The following is a 24,061-nucleotide window of genomic DNA, read 5'->3' on the forward strand; positions in this document are numbered from 1 at the left end:
CCATCAAGAGTGGAGATGGATGCATCATTTCCCAAGGAGGGGCAGCAGTAGGGGAAGCGGCCCACGGGTCCCTCCTCCAGGTAGGGCTTCCCCATTTATTTGCCGCATCAGGAGGACAACCGGACAGAGATCCAATTTCCACTCTAATTGGATGTAAAGCGAGACAGTTCATTCTCCCCGACCGGGCCACTTTTCAAGGTAACGAGCTCTGATGAAATCAATGTATAAGAACTTGTCCACTGAACATTTTTCGGCAGCGGCTTACATTTATCATCTTTACTTGGTGAGGGCTGCATTAGTGGGGAAACTGGGGGGCATTTAGCATGTCAGGTTAATAGCAGGAGCAATAAAAGATTCCACTCTTGGTACAAGGAAGGATAGCTTCCTCTGTCAAGGAGCTTCCTAAAGTCACGGGCGACATTTGGTTCAAAGCTACAGTCGGGACGGATGAAGATCTGCACAAATTTTCAAGTACATTTCTCCCTATATAAATAGAAATGTAACGTGTCGTCAGGCTCTGCAGTTCACACGGCCACCAGTAGGTGGCCACGTCAGCTACAGCATGAGGAATGGCAGGCAGTCCCAGGTAATCCTCTTATAAAACCATCCAAGTTAAGAACCTAAGCACATAAAGAAGAGCTTGCTGGATCAGTCCAATAACTCATCTCGTCCAGCACCCTCTTCTCACAATGGCCAATTTGCTGCCTGGGAGAAACCTGCAATGAGGGTTCAAGAAGAAGATTACTCTTCCCTCCTTTGGGGTCCAGCAACGGACATTCAGGAGCATTGCTGCCTCCAACTATGCAGGCAGAGCATAGCTGCTGTTCTTGTTGTTGTTTAGTCGTTTAGTTGTGTTCGCCTCTTCGTGACCCCCTGGACCAGAGCACGCCAGACACTCCTGTCTTCCACTGCCTTCAGTTTGGTCAAACTCATGCTGGTAGCTTTGAGAACACTGTCCCACCATCTCGTCCTCTGTCGTCCCCTTCTCCTTGTGCCCTCCATCTTTCCCAGCATCAGGGTCTTTTCCAGGGAGTCTGCTCTTCTCATGAGGTGGCCAAAGTCTTGGAGCCTCAGCTTCAGGATCTGTCCTTCCAGTGAGCACTCAGGGCTGATTTCCTTAAGAATGGATAGGTTTGATCTTCTTGCAGTCCATGGGACTCTCAAGAGTCTCCTCCAGACCATAATTCAAAAGCATCCATTCTTCGGCATTCAGCCTTCTTTATGATCCATCTCTCACTTCCGTACATCACTACCATAGCTTGAACTATACGGACTTTTGTTGGCAAGGTGAGGTCTCTGCTTTTTAAGATGCTGTCTAGGTTTGTCAATAGCTACTGGACTCCAGCTCCCATCATCCATGCATGGATGATGGGAATTGGAGTCCAACATCTGGAGAGCATCTGGTGGAAGAAAGACTGGGTTGGGATCTTTTAATCAGGGGTGGGGAACCTCTGGCCTTCCAGATGTTTCTGGATAGCAACTCTCATCATCCCTGACCAATGCTGGCTGCTGTGGGTGCTGGGAATTAGAGTCCAGCAACATCTGGAGGGAGCTAAATTGGCGACTCCCGGCATACGCAGACTGTCTCCCCACCCCCACCCTGCTGCCCTGCTTCCCCTTCACTCCACCAGGGTTATTTATAGTTTTTCTTTCTTCTCCATGCCTCGACCTTGACAGCGCCCTCCCCAAAACGTAATTCCACAATCATTTATCAATTAGCTTGCAAAGCACTGGGGCTCCCTGGCTTCTTTGCAATGTGACCTGAAAAATCCGCCATGTTTTCTAAGAATCGAGGGAGGTGGGAAGAGATTAGTATCTCAGGCACACAAACACACGAATATACCATCTGCTTGGAAGCCCCTGAAAGTCAATACTCGTCTGTTTAGCTTTCGGACCACCGTTTCACAGAGCAGACCCAGAGAAATTGGTGGGCACAACTTAACTTGGGTCTAGTAATCCTGGGGTGTTTGTGTGTGGGTCTACTCAGATTAGAATGCGGTTGGATATAATTATTAGTATAAACAACAACCATTTCATTGAAGAATCACTTCCTATGAAGCATTTTAAAGCCATTTCAAAATATGGTAAAACTATTGTTTTCGTTGGGACGCGGGTGGCGCTGTGGGTTAAACCAAAGAGCCTAGGACTTGCTGATCAGAAGGTCGGCGGTTCGAATCCCTGCGACGGGGTGAGCTCCCATTGCTCGGTCCCTGCTCCTGCCAACCTAGCAGTTTGAAAGCACATCAAAGTGCAAGTAGATAAATAGGTACCACTCCAGTGGGAAGGTAAACGGGGTTTCCGTGCGCTGCTCTGCTTCGCCAGAAGCGGCTTAGTCCTGCTGGCCACATGACCCTGAAGCTGTACGCCGGCTCCCTCGGCCAATAAAGCGAGATGAGCTCCGCAACCCCAGAGTCGGCCACAACTGGACCTAATGGTTAGGTAATCCCATTACCTTTACCTTTATTGTTTTCGTTGTTATTGGACCCTAGTTAAGACTGCAGGCCAGAGAGAGCCTCACAACTTTCCAATGGCTTGCGGCACCTTTCCAGCTACTCCTAGAAAGACCTGCTGCATGGGGGGGGGGGATCTCACACCCCCAGTCTGCTCCTGCAAAAACCTACCCCACTCCCAAAAATTCACGTGCATTTGGAAAACTAAGTGTGATGGCCTGGGATTCCGATTCAGAGGACGAACCAGAGGAATCCCAGCTGGCACAGGAGTCCCCGCCTCCAGGGCCGGCTGAACTGGGGCAAGGCCTAGATGCTGAAGAGCCTGCACCTGTGGCAGAGCACCAGGAGCTGGCCCCAGGTGAAACCCTTCTGGCCCCAGAGGGGCTTGAGGACTCAGTGGCTACCGGTGAGCCTCCTCCAGGGCCCAGTAACCCTTCAGCCTCTCCTGATCTGCAGAGGCTTAGGGCAGAGAGGCGAAGGGAACTGGTTGCTCCCAGGAGGAGTGCTCGCCTTAAGGTCAGAGGAGGCGGGGCTCCTGGGGGCCGGGACCGCCCCTGGCCTTAGAAGAGGATAAAAGCCCAGTCAGCCCGGCCCCAGGTTTCGGGAGCAACGTCGTTGTTGGCTTCGGACCTTCCTGTGTTCCTGATCCCTGCTCGGCCTCCTGTTCCTGACCATCCGGTGTTCCTGTTCCCTGTTCGGCCTCCTGTTCCAGCGTTCCTGTTCCCCGCCCGGCTCTCCGCCTCGGACCTCGCCCCTCTTCGTGTGGACTCCGCTTACGCCCACGGTACCTTACCCCCGGGTCCAGCACACTAAGAAAGTGTCGCGAGCACCACAAATATACCCATTTCCCAGAAGAAAAGGTGGAGGTTCTTGGAACACCCCCGCCCCCAAATTAAGAGGCAAAATGCATTCACAGATAGACCCCCCCCAAAAAAAAACCACACACACCAGGCAGTCCTTCCCAAAAGCAGGTAAGCCCCCTCAACTTCCCAATCTTAATTTATTTTAATTAAAAATTGAGTGGGCACCGGGGGTGTTTGTGAGGTGAGAATGCTTGAGTGCTCACAGAGACACCCCCCCAGATAAAAAGGGGGCCATGCCCTACCTTGCTGGCACCAGGAAGCAGGTGTAGTTTCACATATGGGTCCGAGAGTCCGTTGTGATCCATGGGCTTCAGTCCCTTTAAAAAGATACAGAAAGAGAGAAGGGAGAGAGAATGTCAGGTTATAAAGGGGGAATTCCTGCAAATAAAAAATAATAATAATAAACACGCATCCCCTCACTTTGGTTTCTTGCCACTCTGCTGCTCCTAGACAACAATCCCGGAATAAGACAATGGGTGGCCAAATTTTGTGCAGCATCTATTAAAACACGACATCCAGTGATTAGCACCCAGGATTAGTATAACATATTGACGCTCCTAGGCCAGAAGGGTTTCCTTTCTGACAGATAAATGTCCATGCAGAACTGCTCTTTCATGTATATGTGCTTTTTTAATATAAATTATTTTATTCTGCCTGGAGCTTTTACATTTTGTAATGGGTGTTTTGTTTTGATACTGGTCATCGACTGCAATAAAAGGAGTTGACTTGGCATATACCAAGCCAGACCATTGGTCCATGCAGTTCAGTTTTGTCTACACTGAGTGGCAGTGACTCTCCAGGGCGTGGGTAGGCAAATTAAGGCCCAGGGGCCAGATCCGGCCCAATCGCCTTCTCAATCCGGCCCGCAGATGGTCCAGGAATCTGTGTGTTTTTACATGAGTAGAATGTGTCCTTTTAATTAAAATGCATCTCTGGGTTACAGTCATACCTCGGGTTAAATGTGCTTCAGGTTGAGCATTTTCAAGTTACGCTCTGTGGCGACCCGGAACTAACGAAGTGCATTACTTCCGGGTTTTGGCACTCGCGCATGCGCTCAAAACGACGTCACGCGCATGCGCAGAAGCAGCAAAACGCGACCCACGCATGCACAGACCCGTCTTACGTTCTACTCAGGATGCGAACGGGGCTTCGGAACAGATCCCGTTCACATACAGAGGTGCCACTGTATTTTGGGGGCATAGGAATTCGTTCATATATTTCCCCCCCCAAAATATAGTCCGGCCCCCCACAAGGTCTGAGGGACAGTGGACCGGCCCCCTGCTGAAGAAGTTTGCTGACCCCTGCTCCAGGGTGTCTGGCGATGGGCAGTCCAAGCCCCGCCTGGAGAAATGAAGAGATTGAACCCAGGACCTTCTGCACGCAAAGCAGATGCTCTACTCGCGAGTCGCTTCCTTCCAAGCCAGGCCAAGGTTACCGAGAGCTGCAGAAGAATGGGCAAAGCAGCCACATTTCAAAGAAGCCCGGAAACGGCATCCTGGGTTCTCCCAGTTGTGGATGGAAACCTGCGATCCATCACTGTTCTCCAAAGCACGATTCTGGGTAGAATCCAATAAACCACCTAGATAATTAATTACAGCCTTGCTGTTGTTCTGGCAGCTAATTCTAGGTTCCTTCCAACTCACAATTAATTCTCAGCTTAAGTAACTGAGCAGTTTCTCGAGGTACCAAATTACGGGGCTCTGGCATTTTTGATAATTGCTTATGTGCAAACATGCTCCTTTTGTTGCCACACGACTGCAGGGTCCCAAGAGGGGGTGGGTGTACCTGATTAAGCAGAGGCAGCAGAATAACAAAAGCCAGGGCTGTTGTGTTGGATTCAAGGGGTGGAAGAGGAATCAAAGAATCATAGCATTGCAGAGTTGGAAGGGAACCTGGGGGTCACCTTGTTTGAATCCATTGGTTCAGGTCCAATCCTCCAGAGCAGGAGAAAACAAGCTTGCTCCATCTTCTTTGTGGCTTAGGGTTCTTGTATTTATGGGATTGCCTCTCCTGGTCTGCCCCGCAGAGGACCTTAAGGTCCATGAATAACCATAGCTAAGAGGTCCCGGGCCCTAAGGAAGTCAGACTATCCTCCACCAGGGCCAGGGCCTTCTTAGTGATGGCTCCGACCTGGTGGAATGCTCTGTCCCACGAGACCAGGGCCCTTCAGGATTTAACCTCCTTCCGTCGAGCCTGTAAGACAGAGCTATTCCGCCTGGTTTTTAATCTGAATTCAGCCTGATCTTTTATTTCCCTTCTCTTCCCTCCCCCCTCCCCTTTTATGAAGATTACCTGCTCTGAAACCCCACAGTTAATTCTCCCCTGGCCTCCTCGCTGGCCCAAGTAGAACCAATTCAGCCAGCTAGCCCTGGGGATTATCTAAAGCTTATTTCCCCAAAATTGATTTTTGAATTTTATTGTTATTCATGTTTTTATACTGTATTTTATGCTGCTTTTATAATTAAGTGTTTTAAATTTGTTGTTAGCCGCCCTGAGCCTGGTTTTTGAACTGGGAAGGGCGGGGTATAAATAAAATTTATTATTATTATTATTATTATTATTATTATTATTATTATTATTATTCCATGTGGCAGCTCTCTAGATATTTGAAGATGGCTCTCATATTTCCTCTTTCCCAGGCTAAACATAACCAGATTCCTCAACCGTTCCTCATAAGGCTTGGCTTCCAGACCCTTGATCACCCTGGTTTCCCTCTTCTGCACATCTTCCAGCTTGTCGATATCCTCCTTAAACTGCCCTTTCGCCAATATCCCTCCATGAAAGGGTAGATAAGAATTGGCGGTGGTGAGGTCGAGATGTCTAGAAGCCCCCTCAAAAAACAGAACATGTGCAGTGCCTATACCATGGGTAGGCAAACAAAGGCCCTGGGGGCCGGATCCGGCCCAATCGTCTTCTTAATCCGGCCCTCAGACGGTCCAGGAATCAGCGTGTTTTTACATGAGTCGAATGTGTCCTTTTATTTAAAATGCATCTCTGGGTTATTTGTAGGGCATAGGAATTCATTCTCCCCCCCGCACTCCAAAATATAGTTCGGGGGGCCCCCACAAGGTCTGAGGGATGGTGGACCAGCCCCCTGCTAAAAAAGTTTGCTGACCCCTGGCCTACACAATGGTGACTGAAGTACTTTGGAAGAGGGCATGGCTGACAGAATGGAGCTGTAAACAGGAGTGCTGCACGCTGCACCACTTTGTTGCAGTCTCATCTGCCAATGGATATCCACCATTACGGCAGGTGAACCTGTGGCCCGAAGGTCTAATTTCATGCAGTCCTCTGGCCTAATTTCATGTGGCTGGGGAGGAGGGGAGGAGAAAGAAGGGGTGGCAGCGTGAGAACGAGAGAGAAAAGAGAGTGGCCAAGAAAGAGACTTGAATGGGCGCCCTTGGCCATTTCCCCCTCTGAGCTGCCCTAACATGATAGCAAGGAAATATGGGCCATGATAGGGCAAGAACATGGGCTCCATGATAACTGCAGATGGTGACAGCAGCCACGAAATTAAAAGACACCTATAGTTAAAGCTATGGTCTGTATAGTTAAAGCTATGGTTTTCCCAGTAGTGATGTATGGAAGTGAGAGCTGGACCATAAAGAAGGCTGATTGCCAAAGAATTGATGCTTTTGAATTCTGGTGCTGGAGGAGACTCTTGAGAGTTCCATGGACTGCAAGAAGATCAAACCTCTCCATTCTGAAGGAAATCAGCCCTGAGTGCTCACTGGAAGGACAGATCCTGAAGCTGAGGCTCCAAGACTTTGGCCACCTCATGAGAAGAGCAGACTCCCTGGAAAAAACCCTGATGTTGGGAAAGATGGAGGGCACAAGGAGAAGGGGACGACAGAGGACGAGATGGTTGGACAGTGTTCTTGAAGCTACCAGCATGAGTTTGACCAAACTGCGGGAGGCAGTAGAAGACAGGAGTGCCTGGCGTGCTCTGGTCCAGGGGGTCACGAAGAGTCGGACACGACTAAACGACAACAACAACAGGGCAAGAACGGAGGCGTCCCCTCCCATTCTTTTGGCCTTTTGACTCTCTGAAAATGGTTGGCTATGTCAGAAAAAAAATTCTCATTCTCTCTCTCTCTTTTCCTAGGCTTCACCTGCTCAGCAGAGCTTTTTGCTTGATTGCACAACCTGAGAGTCTGCAATGTGGTTTTGTGTGTGTGTGTGTAGATGCTCATAAAAGCCGCCTCTTTCTCCCTCCCAGAAAACAACCATGAAATAGACCCTGCGTAGCAATTTGATTTTGCTGCAATTGAATTACCTTCTAAGGAAGCCATAACGGGCCTTTCTGAAATGACGTGGGAGGGGTAAATGGATTGACGGTGTTGTTTCTTTGTGTGTGTGTGTGTGTGTGTGTGTGTGTGTGTGTGTATGCATGTGTGTCCCCCTGATGTCATTTCTGGCCACCTGACGGAGCCATTGAAAAGCCCCCTACTTTAATTATAGCATGAAAGAGGCGAAGGCTGCACCAGCATTATGCATTCAGAAACAGAATGTGCCACTTTAAACACCCACTGCTCCAGCCCCCCCCCCAATAATCCTGGGAACTGTAGTTTGTCAAGGGGTTCTGAGAGTCATTAGGAGACTTCACTGGGGTAAAGTGTGCGTTAATTGGTGGCTGTGTGGAGCAGTTATTAGAGTGCTGGACTGAGACCTGGGTTCAAATCCTTCACTCAGCCATGAAGCTCACTGGGCCAGTTACTGCCTCTCTCAGCCTGGCCTACCTGAGAGGGTTGTTGTGGAGATAAAATGGGGAGGGGGAAACTATGCACACCATCTTGAACTTCTTGGAGGGAAAAAGCATGCTGTTAATGTGAGAAATTATCTATATCTATATCCATATCTATTATATCATTATATTTATCTATCTATCTATATCTATCTATCTATCTATATCTATCAGATAGATAGATAGATAGATAGATAAATAGATAGATAGATAGATAGACCTATCATCTATCTATCTATCTATCTATCTATCTATCTATCTATCTATCTATATCTCTATCTATCTCTATCTATCTATCTCTATCTATCTATCTATCTATCTATCTATCTAATCTATCAATATCATCTATATCATCTATATCTATCTATCTATCATCTATCATCTATCTATCTATCTATCTATCTATCATCTATCTATCTATCATCTATCTATCTATCATCTATCTATCATCTATCATCTATCTATATATAATGAAAGCAGATTATATTAGGGGAAATTGCTTTGCAAAAAAGAAGCACCACCTATTAGTAGCAATTTTCCCTAAAATGCAAATTCCTAATGAAATTCACCCTAAAATTCACCCCTATTCTAGTCCTCATGAAAATGCATTAGCATTTTAGGGCATGTTTCTGCTAATAGATGCTTCTTTTTGCAAGCCATTTCCCCTAAAGTAATGGATTTGTGTGTACCAACTTTCAGAGCAGACCCATTGAAATGAATGGACATGAGTAACTTGGCTACATTCACTCAAATGGGACTAACTCTAACAGAATTTGGTTTGACACAAGCCAAGGTATAACATTTATGATATGAAAAGTCACAGGGGGCTTTACGGGGCATGAGCCGATCGGGAACAAAGCAGTCTGTCCGCCCCAAAACGTTTGCAGGCTGGGATAGTATTGGAAGTGAGATTGTGTCCAGCTGCCCTGATAACATTGTGAGCACAAATCGTCCCAAATGCACAATGAAAAGAATCTCTGGAGGTTCCCCCAGTGGATTTGGGTGGCTTCAGAATGCAGGTGGGATTTCTAAATCGATATTAGACAGCCAGAGATTAAAATGATTGGAGGGAAGATCAAAAGGAGAATGGAAAGCTGAGCTGATTTTTATTTTTTAAGAATATATGGGGGGAAAGTTCCCAGGCGCTGTTGAAATATTGAAGGCTTTTAAAATGTCAGCCTCCAGAACAGGCACTGCAGCCCCAAGGATTTGCCCTGTGCTAGATGATCTGTCTGGATTCTGCACAAATTAACAGAAAGAAGTCTCTAGCATAGTCCTGTCAATGTCCTTGAAAAAAACACAGGCAGACAAAAACCCCACACAACTGGCAAGAATGGGGGGGCATTTGAAACATCCCCACAATAGAGGCAAATTGGCAGCTTATTGGCAGAGCATCTGATTTGCAGAAAGTCCCAGGTTTAATCTTTAACATCTCCCAGGTGGGCTGCGAAAGACCCCTGACTAAAATCTGTTGCCAGCTTAACTTCCAGGAACATTAGGTGACCTCCAGCATCCATGAAAAGCAAGCGGTTTTGGCTATGGTAAGGTAAAGGGACCCCTGACCATTAGGTCCAGGCGTGGCCGACTCTGGGGTTGCGGCGCTCATCTCGCTTTACTGGCCGAGGGAGTCGGCGTACAGCTTCCGGGTCATGTGGCCAGCATGACTAAGCCGCTTCTGGCGAACCAGAGCAACGCACAGAAATGCCATTTACCTTCCCGCTGGAGCGGTATCTATTTATCTACTTGCACTTTGACATGCTTTTGAACTGCTAGGTGGGCAGGAGCAGGGACCAAGCAACGGGAGCTTACCCCGTCATGGGGATTCGAACCGCCGACCTTCTGATCAGCAAGTCCTAGGCTCTGTGGTTTAACCCACAGCGCCACCCGTGTCCCTTTTGGCTATGGTAAAAGGTAAAGGTACCCCTGCCCGTACGGGCCAGTCTTGACAGACTCTGGGGTTGTGCGCCCATCTCACTCAAGAGGCCAGGGGCCAGCGCTGTCCGGAGACACTTCCGGGTCACGTGGCTAGCGTGACAAGCTGCATCTGGCGAGCCAGCACAGCACACGGAAACGCCGTTTACCTTCCCGCTGGTGAGCGGTCCCTATTTATCTACTTGCACCCGGAGGTGCTTTCGAACTGCTAGGTTGGCAGGCGCTGGGACCGAGCAGCGGGAGCGCACCCCGCCGCAGGGATTCGAACCACCGACCTTTCGATCGGCAAGTCCTAGGCGCTGAGGCTTTAACCCACAGCGCCACCTGCGTCCCTTTGGCTATGGAGCCATACCCAAAAGCCGAGAGAGAGAGAGAGAGAGAGAGAGAGAGAGAGAGAGAGAGAGAGAGAGACCTTCATCTTTCAAATTCACTCCCACCCCTTCCCTTCCATGCAGTCTTTGACTTAACCCTCTCTGCCCCCACCTCTCAAATGAAGCAAAACCAAAGTAATCCTCTAACTGATCACAGCACCTGCTGTTAGTACCCTCAAGTACCGTATTTAAAAAATGCATCGCGTTTATCTTAACACACACATACACCATCCATAAGAAATGCATCACGGTTGTTTGCACATTTAAAATGCAACGGTAAACAAACAATAAGACATTTCTTCATTAAAACATTAAAAAAAAAAAAATAGCCAAGAAGCATGGGATAAAAGCAGCTCAGTGGTCTAAGCTCGGTTGGATTAGGCTGTGATTCTATGTCTAGTCAGAAGTAAGCCCCATTGAATTCAATGGAGCTTATTCTCAGGTGGGGGTTAGGACTTCAGGCACTCATAGTCACTTACCTGCTTTTTAGCCCTCTGTTTTTTTTGTTGGGGGGTGGGGTGGGAGGAAGGAGAACAATTGTCAAAATTCAGATTGTGTGCAGTTTGAGAGCAGAGACCTGCCTCCTGTTCTCACTGTTACTCTGCAAAACAGCAATGCACATTTTGTGACAGACGGACTGTTTTGCAACACACCGTGGCTACAGTGATAATATTTGGGCTGCATTTGTCCTAAACCAGGCATGGCCAAACTTGGCCCTCCAGATGTTTGGGGACTACAAATTCCATCATCCCTAGGTAACAGGACCAGTGGTCAGGGATGATGAGAGTTGTAGTCCCAAAACATCTGGAGGGCCAAGTTTGGCCATGCCTTTCCTAAACGAATGCATGACAACGCTTCCCACAATAACGCCACAAAGCGAGGGAGGTGGTTGTGAGAGCAGAGTCCGTGGTCCAGAGAAAGGGGAGGCCACACATTTCCAGGGGCTCCTGGACCAGCAGAGAACAGTGAGGCCGTTTCCCCAAGTTTGCACAGATGACCTGAGAAAGCCATTCTTGGTTTCGATTGCCTTGTCTCTTTCTGGTCGGGACGCTCCAGTTATTCTGGTGAGTTAGGCTGAGAGACAGTGAGCGGCCCAAGGTCACCCAGTGAGCTTCATGGCTGAGCAGTGATTTGAACCCTGGGCTTCCACGGTCCTAGTCTGACACTCTAACCACTGCACCACACTGGCTTATCATTATTTTCACACGATCATTCCGGAGCAGGATGGTACAATGGTTAGAGTCTCAGACTAGGTGCGGAAAACCAAACCAAATCCCTTGAGGCCCACCGAGTGACCATGAGCCGGTCTTCCTTTCTCAGTCTAGCCCACCTCACAGGGTCGTTGTGGGGACTTAAAAGAGGGATGGAGATCCAGGTTCACCACCACAAGCTCTGTGGTGGATGAGCAGGGGAATATAAACTTTGAGGCTGGGTTACTGCAATGTGCTCTTGCTCGGACTGCGCTTGGAAGCTCCAGTTAGTACACAATGCAGAGGCTGGACTGCTGGCAGGGGCAGACAGCGAGACCCAAAAAGGAAGCAGAAACACTGTCTCCAACTAAGTTCTACTCAGAGTAGAACACTGAAATGAATTGTTATAGGTTTGGAGGGTCAGTCTGGATTGTATCTGTGGGCCCCTTCGAGGCTTGTGATCCTATGTATGTGATGTTTAGAATCAAGTAGAAGAGCCACTGAACCGGTCAGCCAAGTTCCTTTGTGAGATGATGGCCTTAGCTGGCCAGTTAAGTACCACCATTTACATGTCTAAAGAGGTTGCTCTGTTGCCATGGAGACAAATGGATGGGTGTTTTCCAAACCGCCATTCTCCTAGAATGGAGAACAACAGGCTGTGTGTGTGTGTGTGTGTGTGTGTGTGTGTGTGTGTGTGTGTTGGTTGATGCTGGAAGGTGGGGATGTCTTGCTCTGTGCTGGACCTAAAGCTGAGTTTGGGGCGTCCCTGGAACCCTAATAGGGAGACAAGATCTCTTGCGATGTCAATGCCGCAAGCTCAGGTGGTATAGATGTGTAAATAAAACCATATATCCTAAAGACACCGCAATCCCCACGGACCTTCATTCCCAGGAAACCAAACTTTGGGGGAGTGCCAGAACCGCAGGAATCTCTCGCAGCTTGGAGACTGGGATGCATGCAGCAATGCAAGCCTAAATCATCCAGGGCCATTCATTTCAATGGGTCTACTCCGAATAGGAAGAACACTGGCTAGAACCCGGAGTGAGTAAGCTGTGGCAATGGGGTGCATAAGAAACACGAAACCGTGACTCCCGCTAGCAATGAGCTCAGCTGGTGCGTGCCAACAACTCTGGAGCAGCAAATTGGCGAGCCTGCGACCTGCAAATCCCCCCAAAATTGGGAGGTAGGCGGCATCTGTGAGCAATATCCGGACACAGCGACTGGCAGCTATGAAGCGGTAGCCAAAGCACCTCCTGCACCCACCCCATTCTCTTTGAAGCACCTTGAGCAGCTAGATTTCATGCTGCGGTGTGAGATGGGCCAGCCTAGGTCTCGCAGGGTGCAATAACAAGACACGTGGCTAAGCCAGGCCTTACCTTTCGGAACTCAGCCTTTGGTACCTGGTTTCCCCCAGGCCGAGAGACAACGAAATGGAAGTGTGGCAGAATGGAGAAAGGAAGCAGGGAGGGAAATGACCACGAGGAGGGGAGGGGAAAACAGAGAAGAAAACAGAAAAGAAACATGTGAAGAATGAAATGGAGACAATTCCTCTGAGCAGGGTGGGTGGCAAAGGGTTAAGGATGGGCTCAACATTCTGAACATAAAACGCAGACAAATCAGATTCTTGGGGATATTATTAGTATTATTATTATTCCGCCTTTCCCCAAGACTCAAGGCGGTTTACACAAATTGAAGCAACACAGATAAAATACAAAAAGCTAACGCCATTGAAAAGTAGTTGAACTCTAATAGAATTAAAGCAATTCAAAGAATGAATCTATTAAAATGTAGCTAATAAAAACAGTACAGCACTATTAAAATCCATCTAAGTCAGAGAAGGCAAGGTAATGAACCCGAGTAGATTTTCATAGCTCAGTTGGTAGAGCATGAGACTCTTAATCTCAAGGTCGTGGGTTCAAGCCCCGAGTTGGGTGAAAGATTCCTGCATTACAGGGGGTTGGGATAGATGACCCCTTGGGGTCTCTTCAAACTCTACAATTCTGTGATTCTATGGCTTCAATGGGTCTACTCTGAATGGGATTAGCACTGGGAACCAGGAGGCCTCCCCAAAAAACTAGGGGCAATATTAGCAGTTACATGGGAAGCAAGGTTCTGCCTGGCTTCGTTCTAACAGCTTGGAAACAGGTTGAAATTCAACAGATGTGGTTCTCCCCAAAAGAAAACTTTTTGGGAGGGGTGAAGATTTTTTTAAATTTCATTTTATAATACATACCACACAGAGAGAACACATAGCAACAGACGAAATTTTAAAAGAACATAACAATTACAGTGGGCCCACAATATGCGTCTATTTAACTTGTGTGTGTTCAGATTTAAGTGTTTGGCAATATATATATATTTTAAAATTTAAAAGTGGGTGGGAAAGGGGTTGGTGTCCAGGAGAAAGGGCTTTGGGAATCTCGGCTGCCGCTCCACCCAATGTGTTTTGACTATACAATGGTATCTCGGGTTACATACGCTTCAGGTTACAGACTCTGCTAACCCAGAAATAGTGCTTCAGGTTAAGAACGTTGCTTCAGGATGAGAACAGAAATCGTGCTCTGGCGGCACAGCAGCAACAGGAGGCCCCATTAGCTAAACTGGTGCTTCAGGTTAAGAACAGTTTCAGGTTAAGAACAGACCTCCAGAATGAATTAAGTTCTTAACCCGAGGTACCACTGTAAAATGCACTTGTGTGGGGCACTCTCTTAGTGATTCCTTGACTTGTCTCATACTCTAAAGCAGACCATCAGTACAGTGGTACCTCAGGTTACAGACGCTTCAGGTTACAGACTCCGCTAACCCAGAAATATTAAAGGTAAAGGTAAAGGTACCCCTGCCCGTACGGGCAGACTCTGGGGTTGTGCGCCCATCTCACTCAAGAGGCCAGGGGCCAGCGCTGTCCGGAGACACTTCCGGGTCACGTGGCCAGCGTGACATCGCTGCTCTGGCGAGCCGCACACGGAAACGCCGTTTACCTTCCCGCTGGTAAGCGGTCCCTATTTATCTACTTGCACCCGGAGGTGCTTTCGAACTGCTAGGTTGGCAGGCGCTGGGACCGAGCAGCAGGAGCGCACCCCGCCGCAGGGATTCGAACTGCCGACCTTTCGATCGGCAAGTCCTAGGCACTGAGGCTTTAACCCACAGCGCCACCTGCATCCCAGAAATATTACCTTGGGTTAATAACTTTGCTTCAGGATGAGAACAGAAATTGTGCTCCGGTGGCGCAGCGGCAGCAGGGGCCCCATTAGCTAAAGTGGTGCTTCAGGTTAAGAACAGTTTCGAGTTAAGAACAGGCCTCCGGAACGAATTAAGTACTTAACCCGAGGTACCACTGTACCTGATTTGGGCTTGAAGCACAATCTTCGGTATCTAACCCCCGCGCTAAGTTGTGGGCTGACAGGGTATCTAACAGGCACACAGAATGAGTCCAGTTTCACATGGGTGAAAAATAACAAAGTCCAAGTACAGACTATTGACGGTGTCAGATCATCAGGTATTGCTCCACCAGGCTTGTGATTCACCAGGTTGTGTTGAAACTTCTGCTTCCATTGTATACGAAATAAAGGGATGGCAAATCATACAAAAAGCGTCTGTCGAAATCTCCAATTATGTGTGATTTTCTCCATTGTGACTATGTTCCAGAGTGAGCCGTACCAAGTGCCCAGTGTAAGATTTGGAGATGTTTTCCACGAGGCTCTTAATCTCAGTGTTGTGGATTCGAATTCCACACTGGGCAAAATATTCCTGCGGTGCAGGGGGCTGGACTCAATGATATTTGGGGTCCCCTCAAAACCTGCAATTCTATGACTATTCCAGCTGCCGAGATCATATACAAAACCAATTCTTTTGGCAATATATCTACAATGGTTGGTTCCCATTGGCTGTAAGCTGCTTTGGGTTGCGCTGGGCAAAATAAAACCAATTCCATAAATAATAAATAAATAAGGAATAAATAAAATAAGAATAAAATAAGAATAATCACCCCCAAATCTTGACCCTCTGCTTAAGTAGGGCTGCCGTACGTCCGGACATTACCAGGATTCCAAAGGCAGAATTGACATGGACAACAAATTTTGGGGGTCCTTTACCTTTTTTTTAAAAAAAAAAAAAGCTTAACAGTTTGGGGGTCTTCCCAGTGCTTTTTTTCTAGGGCGACGCATACCCCTAAACATTTTGTGAATCTTTGTACTTTTGTCCATTTTACTGAATTTATTTCCCCCTCTTCGAACTACAAAATGGTGATTTTTCTTGAGTCACAATGGGAGTACCCATAAACATTTTTTATAAAGAAAAAAGCCCTGGGTCTTCCTAAAAAATAAACAAAAAAAGTTCAACAACTTTTGGGGTGTCCTGGTTTTTACTTTTTGAAATATAGCAACCCTAGTTCAAGATTCGACCAAAGCTTCATGGTGCATCCAGCCAGAAGCTTACAAATACAGTGGTACCTCGGGTTAAGTACTTAATTCGTTCCGCAGGTCCGTTCTTAACCTGAAACTGTTCTTAACCTGAAGCACCACTTTAGCTAATGGGGCCTCCCGCTGGCGCCGCGGCGCGATTTCTGTTCTCATCCCGAAGCAAAGTTCTTAACCCGAGGTACTATTTCTGGGTTAGCGGAGTCTGTAACCTGAAGCGTATGTAACCTGAAGCGTATGTAACCCGAGGTACCACTGTAACAAATTAAGAGTCGCGTTTGGAGGCGAAGGGGGGGTGACCTCGGCTGCCCCTTTCGCCCCCCGATCCCCTGGCACAGGCCCCCCCCCCAAGACTTTGGCTGGACCAGCGAGCCGCCCCCCTTCCCTCGTTAGCCCCCTTTCCGCGTTCCGCGGGAGGTTGCGCCTTTGTCACTTTCCGCTCCGCTGCCCGCCTCCCTCTCCTCCGCGCAGTCCCTTTTTAATAGGTTCATTCGACGCTACACTTTCCTTTATTATTTGACAAATGGGATAACAAATGGAAAAAGCACTCAATGTGGTCTAAATGGAAAAGCAGGGGAGGGCAGGAGGAGCGGGGGGGGGGGGGAAGGGGCTCCAAAGCACCAGCGCGCACGACACAGCCTTATAGAGAAATGCAATTCTCCATGACATTTTTGCTTTCAATTAAAATTGAGGAAAGAAGATATCTGAAGAAGAAAAAAATAAAAATAAAACAGGCGGGGGGGGGGGAAGCCCCATCACACATCATTCAGGGCCTTTTTCTCCCTACAGCTCTGCAGGGGGAAAAGCTTTTCTTCTTTGTGGGCAACCTTCGTTGGGGGTGGGGGGGGGGACGACACATGCAAGCAGGGGGAGGACCCAGAGACAAAGGTGGGCGGTGCAACTTACACGGGTTTTACCTCTGCCCGTTGGACTAAATTTTGCCCATCTCTATCCCCCACGCAGAGACATCACCTTGCCAGCAAGGTGGTTATAGTATAGTTAAAGCTCTGGTTTTCACAGTAGTGATGTATGGAAGTGAGAGCTGGACCATAAAGAAGGCTGATCGCCGAAGAATTGATGCTTTTGAATTCTGGTGCTGGAGGAGACTCTTGAGAGTCCCATGGACTGCAAGAAGATCAAACTTATCCATTCTGAAGGAAATCAGCCCTGAGTGCTCACTGGAAGGACAGATCCTGAAGCTGAGGCTCCAAGACTCATGAGAAGAGAAGACTCCCTGGAAAAGACCCTGATGTTGGGAAAGATGGAGGGCACAAGGAGAAGGGGACGACAGAGGACGAGATGGTGGGACAGTGTTCTCGAAGCTACCAGCATGAGTTTGACCAAACTGCGGGAGGCAGTGGAAGACAGGAGTGCCTGGCGTGCTCCTGTCCATGGGGTCACGAAGAGTCAGACATGACTAAACAACAACACGCAGAGAGGCAAGGAGTGTGATCAGAGCTCAAGCATACATTCCCAGCCCAGCAGAAACTCTCCAAGAGGATGCAAAGTGGGGCTGGTGAGGGGTGTGGTCTGGTGGGAGTTCTGAGGGCCAGGTAGAGTGATCTGGAGCCCCAGGGCACTGAGGTCCCCCCTCACCTGCTGGAGTTTGTGATTGCACACTAAATGTAGGGGTTTAGTATGCAAGAGGCGCATCGTCCCCACAGTAAACAGATCACTCTAAATGACTGATCAGGATTAGTCCTCATTTCCCAGTTTGTAAGAAGTGAGTGGCGCTGTGGGTTAAACCACAGAGCCTAGGGCTTGCCGATCAGAAGGTCGGCGGTTCAAAGCCCCGCGACGGGGTGATCTCCCGTTGCTCAGTCCCTGCTCCTGCCAACCTAGCAGTTTGACAGCACACCAGTGCGAGTAGATAAATAGGTACCACTCCGGCGAGAAGGTAAACGGCGTTTCCATGCCCTACTCTGGTTTGCCAGAAGCGGTTTAGCCATGCTGGCCACATGACCCGGAAGCTGTACGCCGGCTCCCATGGCCAATAAAGCGAGATGAGCGCCGCAACCCCAGAGTCGGTCATGACTGGACCTAATGGTCAGGGGTCCCTTTACCTTTACCTTTAAGAAGTGGGGAACATAGCACCCACTGTTCTTCCTCCCCCAATTAAACGCTTCTGCCCAGCACAAACCCACCTATTCTCTCTCCCCTCCTTCTCCTCCCGCACTGCTGCAAAAGGGTTGCCAACTTCTTTAACCCCACCCCTGAACAAAAGCACCTCATGGGGAACGATTTATCCTCCACCCCATCACCAGTTCTCCTTCAATGATCTGATGGGCGACAGCATGATGGAATAGGCAGTCTGGTCCAGCAAAGCTCTCCTCAATTTTCTCACACTCTTATCATTCTTTTTTAAAAAACCAAAAAACCTAAAGCTGTAAAATGTACATTTAAAAAATAAAAACCTCAGATTGCCCAGAATTATCCATCAAAAACAGATTATCGAGGCAGGAAAGGAGGAGAAAGGGATTTCCCCCCTCATCTACACAAGCTGTTCTTTCAATTTCTTCTTTGATGCATTTACCCTTTTGTCAGAGGGAGGTAAACAACGCCCAAACTTCACTGTATACATCAAGGGAAAAGGTTCCTGAGGATCAAAAGGGATATGAGCGATACATCTTTTGATAGTGGGAAGATAAGACGAACTGGTTATTTTCAAGGCTGGGAGGAGCAGGAGAAAGAGAGAGATTAGCAGCGATGGAGAGATGGCTGTGCAGGAAATCATATCTGGAGACAGCGAGGGAATATAAAGAGAATGAAGCAGACAGGCCTGAGATTTTCATTTCAACTGAGTCTTAAAACCAGCCAAGTCCCCAAACTGTGCCCAGCTAGATCCACGAGACGTCCACAAAGAAATAAATGAAGGGATGAAAAGCTTGAGCGTGACCTAACTCGCAGAGGAGGTTATTTGCTGCCTCCCTGCTTGAGTGCCTGTCCGCTTGGGCCTGGGCCTCCTCTCTTCACAGGAACATAAAAGCAGCCCCTCTGGGTGAGGACGGAGATCCACCTATAGCACGTCATTCTGTTACCCAAAGCGACCAATCAAATGCCTCCGGGAAACCTATTAAGCAAGGCGTGAGGGCAGCCGCTGCCTCCCACTGTTGATCTCCAGATCCTGGAGGTAGTATACTGCCCTTGCAATTGGTAGCCATTGATAGCTACACCCTACATGAGTTTCCTTAATCCCCTTTAAAGTCAACCCGGCCAGTGGCGTAGCGTGGGGGGTGCAGGGGGGGCCAGCCGCACCAGGCGCAACATCTGGGGGTTAGGGTTAGGGGGCGCAAATCCACGGGTTAGGGGGCACAAATTACTTGCCTTGCCCCGGGTGCTGACAACCCACGCTACGCCACTGAACCTGGCTAGCGGTCCTTACAACACCTTGTGGCAGGGAGTTCCAAAGTTATTAAACTACGTGATGCTGTGTGAAGTAGTTGGGAATGTAAAAAGCTGTCAGACTGGTGCACCATCAAGCTCAATATTGTCTACGCTGACTGGTAGCAGCCCTCTGGTGTTTCAGGCAAGGAGACTCTCCTAGCACTATGTAAGGACCTCAGAAATAAGGACCTCCGACGGTGGAGACAGAGTACAGCCTCATGGTTAATAGCCACAGACAGCCTTATCCTCCTCCACGGACCAGTCCGTTCCTCTTTTAAAGCCGTCTTGCTTTGGTGGCCATCACTAAACCTTGTGGGAGTGAGTTCCACAGTTTAACTGCGCCCCATGTGAAGAAGTTCTTCACCTTTCTCAGCCTGTGGGTCCCCAGATGTTGTTGAACTAGAACTCCCATCACCTCTAGCTAGCAAGGCCAGAGCTCAGGGATGATAGGAGTTGTAGTCCAACAACATCTGGGGACCCACAGGCTGAGAACCACTGCTAGCCTGCCCCGATTTCTCCCAACATTCTGCTTTTGGATGGCCTTGAGTTCTAGTCTTACGAAAGGAAAGGGCGAAAACAATTCTCCCAATCTGCTTCTTCCACACTGCGCATCATCCGGCACATCTCCATGGTCCCCTCTCACTTTTCCCTAATTTAAAGTAAAGGTAAAGGGACCCCTGACCATTAGGTCCAGTTGTGGCCGACTCTGGGGTTGCGGCGCTCATCTCGCTTTATTGGCCGAAGGAGCCGGCGTACAGCTTTCGGGTCATGTGGCCAGCATGACTAAGCTGCTTCTGGTGAACCAGAGCAGCGCACAAAAACGCCGTTTACCTTCCCACCGGAGTGGTACCTATTTATCTACTTGTACTTTGACATGCTTTTGAACTGCTAGGTTGGCAGGAGCAGGGCCTGAGCAACGGGAGCTCAGCCCATCATGGGGATTCGAACCGCTGACCTTCTGATTGGCAAATCCTAGGCTCTGTGGTTTAACCCACAGCGCCACCCACGTCCCTAATTTAAAACACCCCAAATATTGTGAACTTTCCTGGGGCACAGATGCTCTACCACTGAGCTACAGGCAGAAGTTCTTCTTTTCCCCTCTTCTGAATCTCTTACCCTTAAAGTCTTCATTGGATCAATGGCCCCTTGCTTCCCTGTCATGGAGAGCAAGCAAAATATCTCTAACCCCACTGGCCCTAATTTTACTCTCCACGATCCCTTGTTTCCTTACTCACATTCCCCCACTCAAACTAAAAAGCAGGTTGACCCTTCCCCACTGAGATGTAGCTCCAAGCTCTTTGATCGTTCTGGCTCTCTGCCCTTCCCAAATTCTCCGAGAGCGTCTCTGGAGGGGTTGCCTGGTTCTGATTCTGCCAGCTAAATTGGGACAGGTTTACTTATGGAAGCCCAGAGGAAGCCTGGCTGTGATTATATATCAAACGAATGTCCTGATCAGAAAGTGCCAGCGGTCATCCCTTGAGATGCATCCAGTCAGAACAAGATCATCCAAGGACACAAACCCCACAGTCCCAGTGGCCCAGGAAAGTTTTAAATCAGCCTCGGTCACAAACAAGTAAAGCGAATCTGTTTGGTTTGCCTTGGTTTTCTCGCACCTCCTTCACCCACCCCATCCTCTCTGAAGCACCTTTAAAGCCCTACGTGGCCTAGGACCCACATACCTACAGGACCACCTCTCCTGGTATGCTCCGCGGAGGACCTTAAGGTCCACAAATAACAACACTTTGGAGGTTCCAAGCCTCAAAGAGGTTAGATTGGTCTCAACTAGGGCCAGGGCCTTTTCAGCACTGGCCCCGACTTGGTGGAACGCTCTGTCACAAGAGACTAGGGCCCTGTGGGATTTGACATCTTTCCGCAGGGCCTGCAGGACAGAGCTGTTCTGCCTGGCCTTTGGTTTGGACTCGGTCTGACCCTTATGTTTCCCTCCCCTTATGGTCTTGATTTATCAGCTACTTTAAAATGAGGCTACATTTTAAATTGCATTTTAACCTGTATTTTAAATTGGTTCCCCCCCCCCTTCTCTTTTCCCCCTATTATGTTTCTACTGTGATTTTATTGGTGTTAGCTGCCCTGAGCCCGGCTCTGGTCAGGGAGGGCGGAGTATAAATAAAATTTATTATTGTTGTTGTTATTATTATTATTATCATTAATATACAGCACACACACACAAACCTTGTGGCTGGCATCCGTCTGTCTCGAGAAACAATGGAGTGTGCCTCCGGGGGTGAAGTCCAATAGCACCGGAGTGACCTCCCTGGGGCGCAAGCCTGGGCAGTGTGTATGGAGCTCCTGGGCTACCCAGATGACAAGACACACACCCCGGCTTCGCGATGTGGCCCAAAGAAAAGCCGAGCACCAGTTTGGTTGCAGGAGCTGCTGGAAGGTGGCGTACAAGGCACCATCCCACCATTTTAGGGTCTCCACGCCAGATTACACGAAGCAAAATGGGCTCCGTAATTTGTGAAAGGTGACCAGAGCAGGACACTATCTCAAATTACATCCGAAATCACTGCAAAACACAGTGATGTTGAGCAGGAACTCTATTAGGGCAAAATATACTTTGAGACTGCAGGAAGTATGGGCTAATCCAGCGACTCCCAAACTTTTGGGGGTCCTGCACCCTCAGTTCCTCGGCCCAGTATACCTGAAGGAGCATCTCCACCCCCATCATTCAGCCCGGACACTGAGGTCCAGCGCCGAGGGCCTTCTGGTGGTTCCCTCCCTGCGAGAAGCCAAGTTACAGGGAACCAGGCAGAGGGCCTTCTCGGTGGTGGCGCCCGTCCTGTGGAACGCCCTCCCATCAGATGTCAAGGAACTAAGCAACTATCTGACTTTTAGAAGACATCTGAAGGCAGCCCTGTTGAGGGAAGCTTTTAATGTTTGATGTTTTATTGTGTTTTTAATATTCTGTCAGGAGCCACCCAGAGTGGCTGGGGAAACCCAGCCAGATGGGCGGGGTATAAATAATGAATTATTATAATTATATATTATTATTCCATAAACTCACCTCCCGTGCCCGCCACCCTATAAAAAACATTATTTGGAATAGTTAATCTGGTCTGTGACCGTTTAATAAAATTTGATTTGATTTGATTATTTAGAATAGGGGGTTTCACGGCCCACAAAGGAAAACGATAGCACAGTAGAATTCAAAACAGTAACAATTAATTGCACACCAACAATTGGGAAACACTTGCCTGCGAGCTCTCCAGTTGGAGAACAGCCTTTACCAAAGGTGTCATGGGCTTTGAAGGCACTCGAACTCAGGACGCAAGGGAGAAATGTGCTAAGAGGAAGGCACCTTTGGCAAATCAACTCCTGCCTGGAAACCCATGTCCCCACTGTGGAAGGACGTGTGGATCCAGAATTGGCCTCCACAGTCACTTACAGACTCACTGTTAAAACCGTGTTTATGGAAGACAATCTTACTCAGCTACAAGTGGTCGCCAAAGAAGAAGTAGATCGCGATGTTTGAGGGATGAATGCTTCCCTTTAAAAAAAAATGCCTCAGATAGTCTTTGAAAAATGTTGGCTTAGTCAATCTGAGCACCGATGGCCATTCATGGCTGTTAAGAACAATAGATTTGGTTTCTTAACACCTTTAAGCCTCCTCTGCCCACCCACCCACTCCCCCGAAAGGAAAGGAAAATGGCAAGAGTTATTTATAAGCCAGTGCAACCCACGGCCAGCCCGACATAACGATTATTTACTTGACGCTCCTGACCGCCTTGTCAGCTTATAAATGGGGCTGTTAAATGCTGCTAATCACGTCCTGCAAAAACGGCTCTCTCTGGCGGCTGCATAACTGGCAGCCACTAGGTCTCCACCACCCCCTTCCTTCCCAATGCTCTTTTTTCATTTTGCAAGAAAAGGGAAGAAAATATGATTTTTGAAAAACAGAGCTGCGCACAAGTTGCAGCTTTGCTTCTGCTAAGCTAGCGGCCCTCACCTGGGAAGAACATCCCCTCTCAGGGTGGGAGGGGGGCTTCCAGCGATGTAAGGGGGGTGGATACCGAAGCAGGGGTGGCCACAGATGCAAAGGGTTGGTCCATGATAGGCGTTTTATTTTTCTTCTTTCATTTTATTTTCATTTTCTGTTATATTGCACAACACAACCATATCTCAGATTGTTCCAGGGCACCTTTCTCCAGCGAGCAAAAGCAGACCTGGCATTGTTCTCCTTCCCTAGCCTAAGAACTTAATAACCTAAGAATTTCCCTGCTGGATCAGGCCCATCCAGTCCAGCAGCATCCTGTTCTCACAGAATCATAAGAAACAGGAATTTGTCTCCAGATTTTTTTCAATGAATCCAGGGACACTTTTTTTTTTTTTTTTTTTTTTGGAAGCAGAGTAGCAACAGGGAGTCAGTAGTGGGGATGGTGAGGCAAAAGACCCTGGCCCCAAGCACACATGCATATTGTATAAAGGTGCAAAGCCCTTCTTTCGCACCCTGTGAAACATAAATGTGCAGTTTTTAAAAAACTGGGCAACGGCGTGCCGCCCACCTGTGACTCCCAAGCCTTCCCTGATCTCCTGCCACCTTCCCCCTTTGTTTTGACAGATCGGGGGAGGCTCAGGGGTCGTGGGCAGGCGGCCGTTGCCCAGTTTTTTAAAAAAACTCTGTGCATTTATGGGCTTTGCACCTTGCCTGGCAGAGAAACCGCATGCCTTGTGCCCCTCCAGGGCAACACCAA

General features: G+C 48.5%; 1 protein-coding gene across 1 annotated transcript in view; it reads right to left on the reverse strand.

Moving 5' to 3' along the window:
- The window catches only part of DOC2B (double C2 domain beta), a 137,250-nt gene that overhangs the window by 75,268 nt on the left and 37,921 nt on the right, over positions 1 to 24,061 (reverse strand). The window contains exon 3 of the mRNA XM_083715238.1: positions 3,556 to 3,630. Coding sequence (XP_083571364.1) covers positions 3,556 to 3,630 — 75 coding nt within the window. The remainder of the gene's footprint in view (positions 1 to 3,555; positions 3,631 to 24,061) is intronic.

Source organism: Podarcis gaigeae (genome assembly GCF_964106915.1).
Source record: "Podarcis gaigeae genome assembly, chromosome: 15".
Classification (NCBI taxonomy): Eukaryota; Metazoa; Chordata; class Lepidosauria; order Squamata; family Lacertidae; genus Podarcis; species Podarcis gaigeae.